This window comes from Miniopterus schreibersii (genome assembly GCF_964146895.1).
Source record: "Miniopterus schreibersii genome assembly, chromosome: 5".
NCBI classification, from domain to species: Eukaryota; Metazoa; Chordata; class Mammalia; order Chiroptera; family Miniopteridae; genus Miniopterus; species Miniopterus schreibersii.
This window is the reverse complement of record NC_138106.1, coordinates 69,554,027-69,572,371: the sequence shown is the minus strand read 5'-3', so window position 1 is coordinate 69,572,371 and position 18,345 is coordinate 69,554,027. Positions and strand designations below refer to the sequence as shown.

The following is an 18,345-nucleotide window of genomic DNA, read 5'->3' as shown; positions in this document are numbered from 1 at the left end:
AAGCAGGCCTTTTCAAACTTTTATTTAGATTCCACAACTTAGAGCCCTACCACCGATCACGGATCTTAAAGTTGTTGACCTACCTTTATTCTTTGGAGTTGGTGCAGGAAATAAGTCTTTTTGTTTACAATAGGAAATGGTAGATGAGCGGGAGGATGCTTGAGTAATCATCTTTTGGGGGATGCTTTAAAGATAGCTGAGAATCATTTTCAAAATATGAATTACAAAATTATTTTGCTAAAACAGATTGCAGTCATGTTGTTCAAACAGGGAACTGGAAATGAGAGAAATCATTGCTAACCATGGTGCAAACCGAGTTAGCCATTGGGTTGGGACTGCTCACTGCTATCAGATTGGAAGTGCTGAGAGCTGAATGAGGAGCTGTGACGTATTCACTGTTTATCTCACAGATCCCAGAGATCCCAACCTAGGTGGAGAGGGAGGGCAGTCGTGAAGCGTTGCCAGGAGCTTCAGGGTTGTTTCCTATTACTCTTATTTATACCCACAGCCCAGAACAAAGGATGAACGCTGACCTGCGGCTATTCCTAGGGCTGGGCTTGTTCACTTCCTCAGGGTGATGGTTACAGCCCAGTTGGGAAAAGCTAAGTACACCCTCTGCACCCAATCGCTGGGCCAAATCTATTTCAAAGCCCTGATAGTGCTTGGTGTGAAACCTACAAGACTTTTCCTGACCTGGGGTGTGTACTAGTGTCCTTGTGCCCCACAAAGGACTTGGGCAGAGTATGGTCACATTGAACATAGTAAAGACATCATCCTAACTTTCCTTTGAATGATGCAATTCCCATTGATTTTTTTTTTAAATAAGAGGCTCCGTTCTTTAAGTAACAAACATTTCCCTGGCATTTTAGTTTCTTTCCCACTCATGCTGCCATAGGACACTCCTGTCGGGGTTTCTGGTTTCTTCAGGGAATTAGCCTACAGAGCAGGCACACAGCAAACAATAAAATAGCTGCTTTTCAATGAAAATAAAAGGAGGGGGTGCTTTTCTCTCCCCATCACTACTCTCCACCCCTGCCCCATTACAACTTTTGCATTTCCTGCCCTGTTGGCAGGATAGCCCCCCCACCCCCACCCCCCGTCACCCCCCCACCCCCCCTCACCCCACCCCACCCCCCACCCCCGCCCCGGCGGCGGCGCGCAGCCCGTCCTTCAGCCGCGCTCCCGGCGGCTCTAGGACCCAGGGCAGCCCCGAGCGCGGTCCCGGAGAGGCGGCCAGACTCCTCCTTATCTCCAGTGTCAAACTTGACATCAGCCCGCGCGCGGAGCATGGTAACTTCTCCGGCACTCGGAGCGCTCGCCCTCACACCGGCGGCACGCTCCATGGAGATATGCTCCTCTCACTGCCCTCTGCACCAGCGACATGGCTTGTCACCTCCGCGCCCTCCTGCTGCTCGGCTGCTCCGCGCTCAGCTGCCTCGGCGCCCTGAGTGCCCCGGCGCCCAACGAAGGTGAGCCAGGTGCCGCGCGCCCCGCCCCGCGCCGCGCCCCGCGCCCCGCGCCCCGCGCCCCCGGCCGCCGCCGGGAAGGTGCCTCCGAGCCCAGCGGTTCGCGCCGAGTGAACCAAAGACGGGCTTTTATTCCCGGCTGGCTCCTGAAGACACTTTAAGGGGTCCTGCTGGATTTTCCTAAACGTGAAATGTGCTTTTAACCGGGCACCGGCGCAAGGAGTTCCCTTGCGTGACGATTGTGAGCAGGAAGACAGCCCCGTTCTCCGGGTGTTCAGCCAGGATGTTCATGGCCAGGGAGCGATGGCAGTGCTTGGTTTTCTAATTATGACCGCGCCGCGCTCTGAGAAGTTCAAAAGGAAATCCTGCCCGCCGCTCGAGATGCTTCAGTAGGTTTGAGCGTCATGACAGGTTGTTCCTTCGCACGACCCTGGCGTTTATGAATGGACTGGAAGGAAGCCGGAGTTTGTAGAAGCGGAGGTGTGCGCGCGCGTGTGTGTGTGTGTGTGCGTGCGTGTGTGAGTGTGTGCGTGTGTGTGTGTGCGTGTGTGTGTGAGTGTGTGCGCGTGTGTGTGCGCGTGTGTGCGTGCGTGTGATGTTTATATTGCAACTGCTGTATGGAAGCGGCGTGTGTCCCGCCAGGCGATGCTTTGCGCTATGGTCCAGGTTCTAACGAGCAGCATGTGCCACATTAACATAAGTAATATTTGCGGGACTTACCATAAGCTTAGGTTGGCTTTTCTTTGTTTAAGGGCTTATATTCGAGCAGAATTACTTAATGAATGGTGAGAAGATCCTGGGTAGAGTAAATCACTGACCAGCCAATTGAGAAGGAAGGTTCATATGCAGCAAATGGCATTTCCTTGATGTTGGGTTATTTATTTTCCTCCTAACGGGCATGGGCATTTGTCTCTTTTCAATGAACTGACGTGCAAACTCAATATGAAAGACACCGATGTTTCCTGTAAGACTGTACGGAACAGATGCATTGCCTTTTTCCTGTATGCCTTTTGTGATCTATTCCTAATGATTTGTGAGTACAATCACCAACTCTTAAGACAAACTTCTCTGAATAATTGGTCGTTTTAAAGCAACACTACAACTTTCATTTCCTCTTAATCACTTTAACTTATAACCACATTTATTTTAACTTATAACAATATAACAGCAATTTATTTTGCAATTTAGCAATGTTGAGCAATTGAAGTGCAAATAATACGTTATATATTATGTCACACGCTAAAAAATATATTGTCAAGCCAATGCTTTGTATATTGTATGCATTATTTTTAAAAATTCAAAATATTTATAAATTTTTAAATTAAATATAGACATCTCTCCTATTTGGTGACCTACTTTCATTGCTAATGGTGCAGTTTAATTTTGTTCTTTGCTTACTGACTGCTTTCATCAGTTTGGTTGATTTCATTAGAGTTTTTCAATGTATTTTTTCAGATTGAGAACTTGAAAATTCTAAATATAAGGATAAAGAAAATAATCTTACCTACAAGTGACTATTTCTTTTAAAATCAAATAAATGTTTATTTGAAAATAATTGTCAATCATTCTTCATAAATGAAAGGCAAGAGTAGTCATTTATATAATTAGTAACATCAATAAGTTGAAATTAGTGTTTGTTTAATCTTTTTCTTTCTCTGAAGATATTAAAGTATTGAAAATAATTAGAAAAATAGTAATATTATTCCCATATTTCTATGATAAATTGTATTTCTCCAGATGAACTATTTATAAACTATTTAGATAATGGATTTTACTGATGTATCATAATGCACAGGGATATAGCTCAGAGTCAGTATTTTTTTGTGGAAAATGTAACCTTTCAGTAATTTGCAAGAGAAAAAATACCCTTTAAATTTATTTACACTTATATAAAATTAATGGCTATTACTTTAACAGAGGAAGACTAAGCAAACGCAAATTGCTTTTAAGCCATACCTTGTGCATGTCTCGGTATATAATGCATATTATTATATAGGCAGTTACACATTAACAATATGTATATAGAAAGGTAAATATGCTCAGAAAACTGACATAATTACTTTCAGTTTGCTTGGGTTAAAGTTTATCTATCCATTGTTCATGGGATTATTCTGTCCAGATTGTGTCCTATGGGTAGTGTCTTCCTTCCATTCTGAGGTCATAAAGGGAAGCTTTTAAACAAAATTTAAATGGAATGATTTAACTTGGGTAATATTTGAGTAGTTGAGATGAACAACATGAAAAGCAAAAAATCCAATTATGTGCCCAGAGTTCCAAGTAATTCTTCTAACAATATCATTTGAACAAAAAGCCATCCTTCTGAAGTGTCATATAGTGAGTGGGTGGAAGGATTAATGATAAAATGAATCTTCTTAACAGAGCTTTCTAAGATAAATTTTGAAAACTGAAATATAAAATATTGGTTGCATTAAAATGCTATGCTAAAATTATATGTCCATACTATAGAAAATTCATTAGAAATTTGCTAGTAAAATTTACTAGAATTTATTCTGCAATCTATTATGGAGTCAGGCATGAGAGAACTAAGAGAACAAAACCAACCCAACCCATTGAGTTCATTGCTAGGAAACTTGCCATTGTGTGACTTTTTTAAAATTTGAGATTTTGATAATCAAATATCAATACTGAAATGCATGGGTCTATGATGAGGGAAAAGAACTTGGAAAAGGTTTAAGATGAACTTTTCTTTTATTAATCCAGCTACAAATAACTTTCTAATATGCTTTTAAGAAAATGATTCCAGGTGCTACTTTCTCTCGCTGGCCTCTTCAGTGATACTACATAATTCATAATTTCAGTGATTGCTTAAACCAAGAACTGGCCTATATATATTTAAACAGCAACTTTATAAAAGCTGCATAGAATTTTATTAAAATCTTATCACGTCTCTCTGTTTACATGACACACCAAGGAAAGACTTCCAGGGGGAAGTCAGCTACTTTTCATGATAAAATAGTACTGTCAAACTGTGTATTATTACAAAAGTTTATATGTTTGCTCCCAGTTTCCATCCCAGATGGATGATGATAATGGTAAATAAAAATAACTTTGGAAAGAGCTTAAAACTTGATATAAAGTTAAGTGTTGACTACTATTAGTTCAGTCTGTTTTAGCATTAGTACTCTCTTTAAACTCCTTTACATCTGAAGGAATCTGAGGCAGAATGCATGGCTTATTCATCACTACATAATACAGTAAATCATTTTCCTATCCAAAGTGTTTATAAATTAGATTAACATTTACCCATAGAGCTCTTTACATTGGAAATGAGAGTTTTCAAAATAAAGGTGAATAAAATTAAGTCTGCATATTTATATATTATTTATTTGGGGAGACTTTTATTGGAGTGGCTGGGATATGGTTTCTATGAAATGTATTTCTCTGAACATAGATCTTCTAAATACTAGAGGAGGCTATGTGATTGTTAAAGCTTAAAAGTGAGACTTGCAGATAAACATTGTATCCGTCCCTTTGAATATTAGGCAAATGTTAAAGAAAAGGAACATTTAAATAATGAAATTTCCCCTTTTTAAAAATTACTATGAATTGGCATCAGTTTTCACATATAAACACATCCTCCAATGGTAATATATTGTGATTGAAACACTAATAGAAAACTAAGCTATCAACTTTAAAGGTGTTTTTTTGTTTTGTTTGTTTTTTTTTCTCGAAAGAAGGTTTATATTTGCTTTTAATCATGCTAGGCTAAATAATTGAATGCATTACACATTTTTGTAATTTAATAGCTCTCCTGAAAGCTCTCCCCTACCTCCTGCCCAACAGTTATAACTGTGTTATTTGCCAGGAGGTAGGAGAAAGCTTAATTTCACTATTTTATAACCCACAACAGTTAACACTTGACCTAGGTCATTAACAGGATTATCAGCAAATTTGTTTAAGCTTTTACTGACAACCTGAATTGCTACGATAATATTTTGATTGTGCCAGAAAGAAACTTCTTATAACCTCTCAAATCTATAATGAAATTAATTCATTCTGAATCTATATCTTCCCAAAGACTAATATTGATAATAATGATTCAAGCGGGGAAAACGTCTACTTCGATACTGCATCTCCTCACTCTTATGTTTCACGTATCACACCGTCCTAGTTCTTGTCATAAGTGAGCAACCAAATGCTCGTTTAAATAGTAAATATTCTGGCAGTAACAATAGATTTAGTACACACTGACCTCAATGTAACTATCAACATTTTCAACTTCATATTTTTTATTAATGGCATAGTTGATATCATTTTTCTGCCTATTTTAAGATATAAAGTCAAATGGATATATTTATAACTCAGAAGCAACTGGGACTTTAAAAGGGAAACTACATATAGTAAAACACCATTGCCACGTGTTGGATCATGGTTGCATTTATACAATGTTGTCTTTTCCATGAAACACTGGAAATTGGGCGCTACAATGAAAAGCACTTCAATTTAACATAAAAATTTCAAACAAAATGTACATAATCAAAACTTAAAGGTCTTTTTTAAACATTGTTTAGTTTGTTTAGAAAGTTTCATGCGTATTTTTTTTAGCATTTGTATATAATTAGGGTTTGTCCCTTGCTCAAACAATTTAGTAGTTTCACCTTGACTCTTAAGAAGCCTACCCTTAAAGAATGAATTTAGCAAGACCCTTTATCATGTTTATATATTATTCACATTTTAATATTTAAATTTCGGTGTGTTCTTTAAGAGATCCTCACTTTAGCTTCTTGCAGTACCTTTCTTTATAAAGATTCCTAAATATTACAATTGTTTCTGAAACTTTGAATTTTTCTGAAATAAAATATTTGCAATTTTTAAATATCAAATAATCAGTTACATACGCAGAGAACTTTTAAAGGCAAGATGTACTTCCAAAGCATACTTGATTTACTAACTTCAACACAAATGGAAACAGCAAGAACTGTTCTTGAGAGGCACATTTTCCAAGTCATAAAATCTTCCAGAAAATATTAATAAAACTTTCCACAAATCATCAGAACTTGATAAGTTCTTACAGACATTTAGTTACTAAGAAATCTGTGATGTGGGTTACCTTTGATTTTAGCCATTTTCCAATGATTTTGTTTGGCATAAATGCTAGATGTAAGGGGAAATATGTATTTCTTGGAAGAACACTAAGTTTTACAAATCATATTCTGTCAGGATTCTCGACTTTGTTTATGTTTTAATATACACATTTTTCCTTTAAAATATTTAATAAGCCCTACTCTTCTAATTTCTGTTAGATAAAAGATTTAGAAAAACAGATGCAGGTGTCCCCTTTTGGGTTCTGTTTTCAGAGACCTGGATTTTATCACCAGGGAGGGTCAATGCAGGGCTTTTACCAAGCGCACAAGTAACTTTGCACAGATTTTTCAAATAAAGGCTTGACTGCTGGTGTGAAACGTTCGTTACATTATTCATCCAGGTATAGCAAGAACCAGCGTTTGAAATTTATTTCTCAATCAGTTGAAAGCCTCAGAAAACTCCTCTGTAACGACTTTAGAAATAAAAGTAACGTTGTGACATTTACAGAATGCAAAGGATTCCAAGCCACATAACAGTTTAGGAGGACACTCCTGTCCGGACCCAGGGTCTGGGCACATGGGTGCCCCTTGATTTCACTCTGTGGCTCTATCACCAGCTGCCTAGTACCAGGTAGTTCTTGGAATCTGGCAGGAGGTTTTCTCCTGGAAAAGTCTGCAAGCCAGCAAGTTTAAGGTCGCCTCATACCAGCTTTCTTCAAAAACAAGGAAAGGTGGTAGATCACAAAGTAAAAAGGCCTGCGGGTGAAAATGAAATGAAAACTTGATTAGAAAGATGGAGAGGCAGAGAAGCGCAAAGGTTCTAAAACCTTTATGTCTTATATGACTCTTTTGCTTGAAATAAAAACATCTATCCCTTAAAACATCTGGCTAATCAATTTTTAGTAAATCCCCTAAAAACTCGCACACTTAAAAAGGGGGGGGGGGTGAGGTGGGGCGAGGTTGCGTTTGTTTCCCCTTTCAAGTTTATACACTTGATTTTTCCCTAGAAGAAAATATTTTATCTGGGAAAGTTTTAAGAGCCTAAGCCAAAGAATGCTTCCCCTTTCGGGTGCCTGGGCGAACGCGTGTGGAGCTTGGACGGAATCAAAACCAGTTCAGCAAAGAAAGCCTCCAACTTGGAGGGATGTTATTAAACTGGAAGCCCGAGGGTGGAGGCCCCCCCCCCCCCCCCCTGCATTTTCTAAACCATGTCCTGCTGTTCCAGTCAAAGCAAAGGGTGAAAATCCACATAATCCAAACCAACGTGGTGAAGTCAGAATAATAGAGGAGGGGGGCGGGGAAACGAGCGGGCGGCCCTGTACAAACAAACTGTTGTGGACAAGCCCAGCCGCGGACGGGGGTGGCGGGGGGGATGGGGCTGCTTTTCCTGCGCGGTACGACTCCCGCCGTTTGGTTCCATTTCGGAGGCGCGCCCCGAGAAGTTTCAGCGCGCGGCAAGGTTTCGGGGGCAGTGGGGACAGTGACGCGGCGCCTGGGAGCGGAGCGGGCGCCCCGCGCAGGCGCCACCCCCACCCCGGGCTCGGTGCCGCGCGCGGGGCTCGGCGTCCCCCGGGGATTGACTGCTTCCTCTCGAATCCGGTTAAAGAGCGGGGCGCGGGAGCGCAGCCCCGGGTCGGCGGCCCCAGCCCCAGGGCGCCGGGGCCAGGGGCGTCTTTGTGCGCGAGCGTCTCCGCGCCCGGCGGCCGCAGCCCGGGGCCGGGCGGGTCCGCGCACCTGGAGGCCCTGCGGCTGCGGCTGCCCCGGGCGGGCCGGGCTCCGAGGTCCCGCCGGCTTGGAGGCTGGAGCCCGGGCGGAAGGGCGCCCAGTCCCGCGAAACCCGCGCCGCGCGGAGACGCGGCGGGCGAGTGGCAAGCGCGCGCCCTCTGCCTGCAGCCCGGAGCTGCGCGCCCGGGAGGCGGTGTGTTCCCAGCGCCCCGACGCCGCTTACCTGTGGGTTCCGCCCACGGAGCCGGAGCTGCGGGGCCCTCCCCCGACTGTAAAAACACCTGGACGCCAGCTCTCCCCACCCCGTGGGGATCAGCCAGCCTGTTCTGCTGGTAACCGCAGGCGGCGCGGTCTCGCGTGGATCCCGGCTCCCTGGCCACCCTGTGACAGGGGGCGGGGGAGATGCAGCTCTGCGGGGCCGGGCACCGCCTGCGGAGCCGCGGGAGCGCCCGAGACGTCCCGCAGCTCTGCGGGCTGCTGGCTGGTCCGACTCCTCCGCTCTTCTCCTGACCTTCCAGACGGTCTCCTGCAGGCCTCCAGGCGCCCGATTAACATGAGGAATCTTCTTTTCCAGCTTCCCCTCTGACCATCCATTAATGCCACCTGTTAGGCCCCGCTTGCGAGCTAAGGGGGATGCTCCATAAGCTTCCCCCCATGAACAATTTCGAGTGTTTTCTGTTGCCCTCCCCAGCCCCCTGGGAGACTGGCATCGTTTTATTAAAACAGGATTTTCTGTCTTCCAGCTTGGGCAGTACAGCTGGAAAGCCAGGAAGGGCTTCTGGGAGCAGGGTTATGGGGGGCAGGTCGGTAGTTCAATGATGCTGAATGTGTCGGAAATTTGCTGTTTTTCATAAAAGATAAAATTGTTGAACCCAGGGAATTCCAAAACTGAATATGGCCCCAGCGCCACGCCCCGTATTGAGAAGATAATTGCACAGAGTTCTGCCGGCGGGAAAGGCGTCACCCTTACGTTACCATTCATTACCCCTGGGCCTCCTTTAATGGTCAGGGCGGCCCCGAATAGGCACTGTACCGTCTTCCCCTGTTACAGCCCAGGAGGCTGGTCGCAGCGAAGCAGGAGCTGAGCCCCGGCTCACTTGACTTTTTTAACCTCTTATGGTTTCTCCTGCACACGGATGCCTGTGAGTTAGGAGACCTTCGTCCACGCAGGAAACACACTTGCTTCTCAACCTGGATCCCAGCGACTGCACTGGTTTGGTGACTTTGCAAGAAAGAATTAGAAATACCCAGAGTGCTGGAGTGCAACATTGTACTTCAAAGTACCTTCAAAACAGTGCTTCAGAGATTTAGAAACTGCAGAGTGTTTACGTTGATAAGTTAGGATTCTCTGCATGGGTGGCGGACACACTAAGAAAATGAAGCAACTGTGGTGTGGTCAGAGGACTAGGAGAGAGTGTCCGTCATGTCTTTTCTTCACACATTTTTACCTCTGTCGTTCTTTCCTGACACTCAAGCACTTCTTTCCCCACCCTGGAAAGATGTTTGTCAGGAATCCCATATACAGAGATTGTGAGGCAATTGTCAGTATAACCCAAATGTTATTCTTTAGAGTTTTGTATGTTAAAAAGAGTGTGAATTAACTATTGGAATTGTTATAGAAGTCAATAAAGGGGGGAGGGGGAATAAAACATGGTCTAAAAGTAGACGTTAGTCCTTGTGGGAACTTCTTTTCATTTAAAAGATAGTTTATAAATTACTTAAGTTTAGGAAGTAAATTATAAATGATTTATCTCCCCTTTCATAAAAACACTTGTTCTCTAAATAGAAGCATTGTGAAAAGGTAGCTAGAACAGGGTTTTGAAAGGTAGCAAATTAAGCTGGGGCAATTATATTTTTCATGTGGGTATTTCAGCACATATGTTTTGTATTAATTGCCGCAATAAATTCTGTTAACCTGGCAAAGAGCAAAAATAGCATATTGATGACATCAGACTTCCAAATCAGAAAGCCACTTTTAGTATCTTGCTTCTTTCACTGTAACATGCAAAGAAAAAAAAAAGTTTTCTAATGTGTTATCCTTTATGTTCCCAACAAACTATCCAACCACTCAAGCTATCGGGACATTTTTTATGAGCAGAAGTGTAGGCTTAGCAACAAACTTTTTGTCTCTTGCTTCTGGAGAATTAGAAGCAATGACTAGTTTCCCTGGTTTTAATTTTTTATTCATATTTGAGTTTGTAGAACTCTCTCAAATCAAGAAAATGCAAACTTGACTTGCCTCTTGTTTAAGACAGAAAGCTGGACTGATTACATGGAAGGATCTCAAAAGGGACTGGAGCAAAGGGAGAAACCTAGGTTAATTTCATTGCTGATAAGTCTAATCAATATCAAAATGGTTTCATCTTAAATTTGTTATATAATCATTAAAGAAAGGTGAATTTGTCTTCTTTCAAATAAGAGTGAAGGTACAGGAATAAACTCTACAGGTCCAGTGAAGAGTAACACCCACTTCCTCCCTCCCACCCCCTTCCTCCCTGGACAAAAATATAAGGCCTTAAGATTAAATGTTTGCCCATGATAAAGTTGGTCCATTTCCAATCAGTATGAAATTTAGAAATTTACTATCTACCTCAGGGTGACTAAGGGAAATGGAGAACAGCTTTTAGCAGTTAACATACTTATTTCCTGATTTTCAAACCTAATTTAGCAATTAGTAAAAGTCCTATAGGTTTTCTTGCACATGAGAGCAGTCTTCACACTGAGAAGTTAGGCTGAAAAGCTGAGTTGCTTCCATGTGGATTATCTGCGTAGTCCTCTGGGTAAGTAGAATGACACTCAGAGTAAAGGTCTACCTGCAGAACTGTGTGTGTGCCACAGGTAGTATTTGCCCCCTTACAAAACTGAACTATACTGACACTGTGGGAAAAATTTTATGGATGAATATATACCTTTTGGAATCAAAATGGTATAAAATTTTGTTTTTCTAAGTTGCAAGTCAGTGATGAAAAAAAGGAAAAGCAGCCATTTGTTTGTCTCTGTGTAATCTTGTTAATTTTCTCCAACTGGATAGTCAATTGACTTATAAATATTCAAAGATGGCATAAAGCTAGAGTTATCTTCAAATTCAGATTTTCCCCTTCAATATGTCAAAGATATTCATGGTAGATTTAGCATATTAACAGAATGTAAAGAACTGGCACCATCACAGAAACTTTAAGTAGAAATTAAATTGGGTTGTTATTCTTTTATTATGTAAATATTACCAAATATAAAAAATGTTTGTAAAGAGGCAAATAAAAGGGAATAGTATTTTTTCTCTTTGTTTACTTTTACTATTTGGTTTATCATAGATAAATAAATACTCATTTACATTAGATAACTCAAAAGAGATAAACTCATTTTATTATGGTATTCTTGACATTTCTTATCTGAAATTAAAATGCTTTTTTAGCCTATGTTTTGTGAAAAAGATTTTCTGTCATAATTACATGTATTTCATCTGACTGAACAAGTTAGATTAATTTATGCTTAAAATAATGGCTTTCTTATATTTAGGGGCACAGCTGCTTTACTTAAACATTTGTACATTGAATAAAGAAATGTCTTCTTACTTTTGCTTATAAGTGATGCCCAAAATCCTTCTAAATATTTTAATATCTTAAAAAATCAATATAGAATTAGAGTAGAAAAACTAATAAGTATGTAACATTAGTACGATTCTTTTAAATTTCCTTTCCCAACACTTGTCCTATGGAAACTAATTAAGAATAATTCATTCTATGTTTGGCCAACTATGTAGTAGGTTTACTTCTCTTACCCTGGCTGTGGAAACTTCAGAACCTTAAATTGAACTTCAAAGGCACACATTTAAAGACCATTAGCAACAATCAAGAAAAGCATTAAGCAAAAAAAAAATCATCTTTTATATTATAATAATTTTTTGTTTGTATTTATTTTTTTTTACCAACTGGTGCATACCTTAGTATTGGTTACATATTGGATTTTGGAAAAAAATGTTATAGGGCATGGTATAGTCTTATGCCCTTGGAGATAACAGAAGGGACAGATGACCATGAAATGAATATTTATATTAAAAAATTGTGTTTTAACATAGATAGGAAAATTATGAAAAATGAGATATAAATCTTCAGAGAAGAGCACAGTTAACCTACCAAAATAGACTCTCGGATATAGGGGAGATTTGTAAAAGATATATGTTAATAATAACAATAATATATTAATAATAGCAGGGGAAGGAGATTACCTAAACATAACTTCATTTGGTGGGGATGACTACAACCCAGATTCTTTTTTTTTACTGAATGTATCTAGAAAATTTTAAAAATCATTTGAATGAATTTATAATGAGTATATGTAAAATTATAAAAAAATCACTTTGAAAAAACACTCAGAAACAGCTATTTTAAACAAGAACATATCTAAGCTTAATGTAAATAATGTGTGAGTACATGCTCGCATGGGCATGCATGTGAGTATATTGGAAACACATTATTGAATATCAAAAAAAAAGAGCTACCCCCCAAATAAAAGCTTCTCTGTAGGTGCTACTCATAATATGACTACACTACAGGGAAAACCACATTGAAGTTTGTCTGAACTCTACCTTCTCTTCCAGTGATAAATTAAAAGTTTTCTATCACCAATACTAAAACTTAATACTTTCCATTGACAACATGTTCCTAGGATGGAAGAAAAGGGGCTAAAATTTTTAATTAAACTGATAAGCATGTGGCACCTTATTTGGTCCTTGTGGGTGTTTATAAAGACCCATATTTATACCTTGAAGAGTCTGTTTGCATGTGTGTGCATCTATGACTGTAGACACCAGACATGACATGCGACATAAGATCCAGACATAGTTATCCTCCAGAGTATGATGAAGTCATAGCTATATACTGACCAATTTTCTAGATTTTAAATCAATTTATGTATTCTACAATAAGCTTCTTTTGAAATAAATAAAAACCACACTTTTTAAAATATAAAAATATCTAGAGAAGGTTTTTAAAGTGAAATATTTTTATCATTAACTTTTTGTTTTCTATGTTAAAATTTTGAGTCATCTTATTTAAGGGACTTCAAGTTATAAAATAAATAAGTAATGGGGGTGTAATGTACAGCACCAAGAATACAGTCAATAATATTGTAATAACTTCGCATGATGACAGGTAGTAGCTAGACTTATCATGGGGATCATTTCTTAATGTATACAAATGTAGAATCACTATGATATATGTCAGTAAGGAAAAAAAAGGCAACACTGTATTAGAGTTGTTCTATAGGCCAGTCTGTTTATTGTATTCCATTTTCACAGCCATCTGTCAAAAGCTGACCAAACACATAGCTATCATTTAGTACTTGAAAGTTGGTAATTGAAATTTGAAGGTAATTTGATTAAAATGCATATACCAAGACATCCTCAATTTATGATGTAAAGGCAAATGCCTATGCTAAAGTTTGAGCACCTATTTGCCTGAATGATTTTTTCCACAATTTCATAATTGAATAATGTATTTTCATTTTCTCTTTTTAATTTGTCAAAAATCTTTTCAAATTAGAAATAAACAAGTAATTATGTTATTTTTAGAACATTTTTAAAAACAAAAATGTATTGAAAATGCACAATGCTTACACAATCATCAATGTTTCACTTTTAGTAATTTTACATTTTGGGAAACACATGTCACTTGTCTAAATGATTCATAATATCAGTTGACAATGCACAGAAACAGACCTGTTATTGTAGGGACTGTTATTATAGCTGAAGTTGTTAATGGAGTAAAACTTTACTGAAAGTAGAACATCCCTATGCATTTATATGAAGAGATTATTTTGTTATAAGAGCACATTCCCAGGTGATACTTTGATAGCTGTTTTCTCCATAATAGCATTGATATCAGAATGAACTGTAGATTTCCCTGATTTAAAAAAAATAAAATATTAACACTTCATAAACAGCACAGGGTTTACATTCACTAAAGGGGCCGGGTTTCAATTCGAATTTTGGTCCCTGTTTGTGATTCTCTGGAACCACTTTAGGCTTGAAAACCCAGACGTCTTACTGTGAGACTGTTTTGATTAGAAGGTGTTATCCCTGCTGTTGGCAAAGATTGAGATGAGATAGCTAATTACAGTTTGTTCGGTATTTAAGACCTTTATAAAAGTAAATCTAAAATTACTGCCAGGAGGTAAAACTTATAGGAAAGAATAAGTTGATAGAAGGTCACCTTGTCCAGAAATCTGCTTACATAGCATAAATGAGGCATTCAGATAACATGTGACAAAATAGATTTTTCACAGAAATGTTGAGCACAACAGAATTTTTTAATTCTGACATGTGATTTTAGTTGGTGATTTGATAAAGAAATGATTAAAAATTAACTCTCTATGGAACAAAATGCCTGTTGAGTTAAATTTAACATGGCTTACAGGAATTTTTATCAGCACACAATTGATAGAGTATCCAGGCATACCTCCTTTTATTGTGCTTCACAGTTGTTGCATTTTTTATTTTTTTTTTTACAAAGTGAAAGCAAGACTCCTTCAGCACAAAGATTACCACTCACTGTATTGTAATACTTGTTTTACTGAGGTGTCTGGAACCCTTCCCCCAATATCTCGGAGGTATGCCTGTGGTTGACTTCATTTATAGACTAAAACCACTTTTTTGGGGGTAATTTTTAGTCTATAAAATACAATAGTAATCAGACCTATTAAAGAATGTTTTAATAATGTTTAGGTAGAAAAAAGCACAAACAGGAAGCCCACAGGAGTAACTGAACTAAGAATATGTAATCACAGTAGAGAAAAGTTATGTTGAAATATGTAAGCTCATCAATAAAGCTTTGACCTCTCTAAACATCCTCTCGTGGGCATACCATAAAGTAAAAATGAAAAGCAGAGCTTTGGTGCGGTCCTGTCAGAAAATGCATCTTGATTTCTTGGTTCCATATTATAATTGACAAAGGTAGTACATAGAGAATTTCAATACCGAGAGCAAAAGTGATTGCCTCCTGTATCATTTTCTTCTGTTTGTGACATTTAAGTATAACCTAGAAGCAAATTAAACGACCCTTCTGCTATCTGTAACCAAGAGCAAGGCTACTCTTTTTATCATAACAGAAAGTGATGAAAATGATAATGATAAGAAATGTGGTTTGCACAATCACAACGATGGTATGAACAGCAAAGGGAATGTCATTATTCTTTAGTCAAAGCGAGATGTAATCAAAGAGTGGATTTCTTTTCTGTGGTAGTGGTTTTAGAGTTATTTGCAATTGGCTTTAAGAAGGTTTAACTGAAGTTTTTATAAGAAAATAAATATTTATTGTAAGAGTCGGAACTTCTTTATCCATTAAACCCTATCGTTCATCTTGAAATGATTGTTCGATAATTTTTTATAACTTAATATTTTCATAAAATACACCCATAGCATTACCACAAAGCATATTGATATGTTATCAGGTAATTGAAAAGCCTTCCACTTCAGTAAGAAGTTGTGGCATTTAATTTTTAAAATTATTTTAGCACTCTCTGCATATTTGCAGCGCTTCATCTATAAGATATTTCACTCTCAGTCTTTCTAAGAGGACAAATAGTCTCTATGAAGCAAAGCTTTAAAATAGTGTTCAGAAAAATCTAGGAGTGTTAATGGTTCTCTAAGAGTGACAACTTTAGAAATTTATACCTACAGTTTTTAATCCTCCCTCATTAACTGGGAACATTTGCTTCACACAATTATGTTAATAACTGTGTCCTTTAAAAATCTGATTAGATTTTTATAGTAAGAAGGGAAGGTGATAGAAATTCTTGGTATACATAATTATTACATCGTCCAGGCAAATGAGTGGAGTGGACATTTGATTGGATCGCTCCATTATGGTGGAGGATAGAAAAGGGAAAACAATGCTCCTGGGCATCTTAAATCCACAGTCCAGCGAAGTGAGAAAAGTGACAGCAAAGATCGGGGGCAGCGAGGTTCCCTCCTTTCCAGAAGTCCTTACAAACCGATTCGAGCGGGTTTTCTCTGCACCTCGCCCTTTCTCCACTCCTTCCTGCACCATCTCATTCCCACCGGGCTCCACGCTTCCTTCTGTCCAGCAAAGCTCCTGTTAGGGCTCATCTGAGAGCCAGCCAAGGAGCCTAAGCGCTTCCTTAGCATTTTCATGAATGTGCCATTCACCTACTCACCTATCTTTTCTATTTAACAGCAGTAAGACTAGACAAGGTACAGTGTGTGAGAGACACCAGAACCATATCCATTCAGGCTCTGGACAGTCATTTCCAAAAGCAGTTTTTCCAAAAAGCACCTACTTTTATCTCAGTTTAAATAGAGTTATGGCATTTAAAAACATGTCCAATTTAAATAACTTTAATTTAAGAAGTTAAGTAGGCCATGGCTGGGTAGCTCAATTGGTTAGAGTGTCTTCCCCATATGGTTTGATCCCACTCAGGGCACATACAAGGATCAACCAATGAATGCATAAATAAGTGGAACCACAAATCAATGGCTCTCTCTCTCTCTTTCTCCCTTTCTCTCCCTGTCTCCTTCCCTTCATTTCTCTCCCTAAAATCAATTAAACAGGTAATGCATGCCACATAACTCTTCAAATAGAACATATTCTTAACTTAATGAAATGATGTGTTTCTGGTTATAAACCAAAGAAACTGGAAATCACATGATTAGAATATGAAATTGAGTAAGGGACAGTTTACCTTTTGCAAATGAGGCCGTTATTAAGGAATTAAGCTATCCTTATACCCCACCTACCCTTAAAAATAATTTCTTAACTCTTTTTTTGTTAGCATTCATAATTATAAACTCAAATTTTTTAGACGTTGAAAATAACCTTCCCTATTGTAAATTGTCGTTAAAACTCAGACTCCCCTGTAGCACTTATACAGCACAGTTCTACCTGCCTCTTCCATCCGCCCTGGCAGATGAACAGTAATACCACTTGAACGATTATGCTCAGGTCTACATCTTTTTTAGGAAAGAAAAGCATGAATAGAAAACCAAAGTTCTTGCCTGTATTAGTGTAGGGTTTAAGATGTTGTGTTGCAGTGTTAGATTCAGTCAATGTATCCAGAGAAATCGCTCACAACAGGAGACCTTCAAATTCCATTAACTTTCCCTTCTTTTTATCCCATACTGCAGTGCAACAGATCACAGGAGACTAGGGGCTTTTACCCTTGAAACTCCCAGTTCAGCAATAATTCACTTTAAAGTAGCTAGAATTTTAGATTGTATTGTTCTTATTTGGCTATAAACAAAAGGTACCTTATAAACTCAAAATAGGTGCTTTTAAAAAATTGTTCTGATGCCACTATTCTGTGCTATTAGGTCATATACAGATTGCTGATTATAAATACAATTCAGAAGCCAGAATGGAACTGCAGTTAATAAATTAATTTTACAAGAACACTAGATCTGTATAGCATGTTATAAAGTCAGTGGCTTTAAATACGTTTATATTATGTGATTATCCTACAGCAACATTGTGAGATAACCAGGGCTGATAAAAAATTATGTTCGATAGACACAGAATCAGAGTCATGAGTAATGCTGGCAATTGTTTTTCTCATTCATGAAAATGGAATGCAATAAAAATTCAATTTCTGAGTAAATGCAATACATTTAGTTAATCTATTACACTTATTTTTAATTGACGGTGCAATACAGTTCTTTTTGGTTAAGTTATTTCTTCTTTAAGTAGAAATCAAATGCTGATGTGATTAGTCCAGTCCTTTTTCCCTAATCATTCATTATCATCAGGAAAAAAAACTTCAGCGTATTTAGTTTTTTAGTTAGCAATCTACATTCCAATGAGTAATTTACTAAACTGAGACAATACTCATATATATATTTTTTTACCTAAGAATTTTTTCCCCTCTGGTTACTAATATTGAAATTAAATCAGCCATTCATCTCAGTATGTGGAGTGACACATATTCATCACTAAGTACATACTCAATTATTACACACACACAAGAATACACTGAGCCATTTGAAGCCCTAAAGACATTGCAAATATGACCTACTAATTTATGAATATTGGCATTGTAAATTCTACTATATAAATCCTATGTAAATCAGGGAAATCCACCGATGACTGACAGAACCAACA

The 18,345-nt window shown here is 38.6% G+C and overlaps 1 protein-coding gene across 2 annotated transcripts in view; it reads left to right on the top strand.

Moving 5' to 3' along the window:
• The first annotated feature begins 1,253 nt into the window (after window positions 1-1,253).
• EPHA3 (EPH receptor A3) overlaps window positions 1,254-18,345 on the top strand; it is a 319,756-nt gene continuing 302,664 nt past the window's right edge. For both annotated transcript variants that reach the window (XM_081137897.1, XM_081137896.1), the window contains exon 1: window positions 1,254-1,469. In XM_081137897.1, coding sequence (XP_080994023.1) covers window positions 1,382-1,469 — 88 coding nt within the window. In that variant the 5' untranslated portion in view covers window positions 1,254-1,381. The remainder of the gene's footprint in view (window positions 1,470-18,345) is intronic.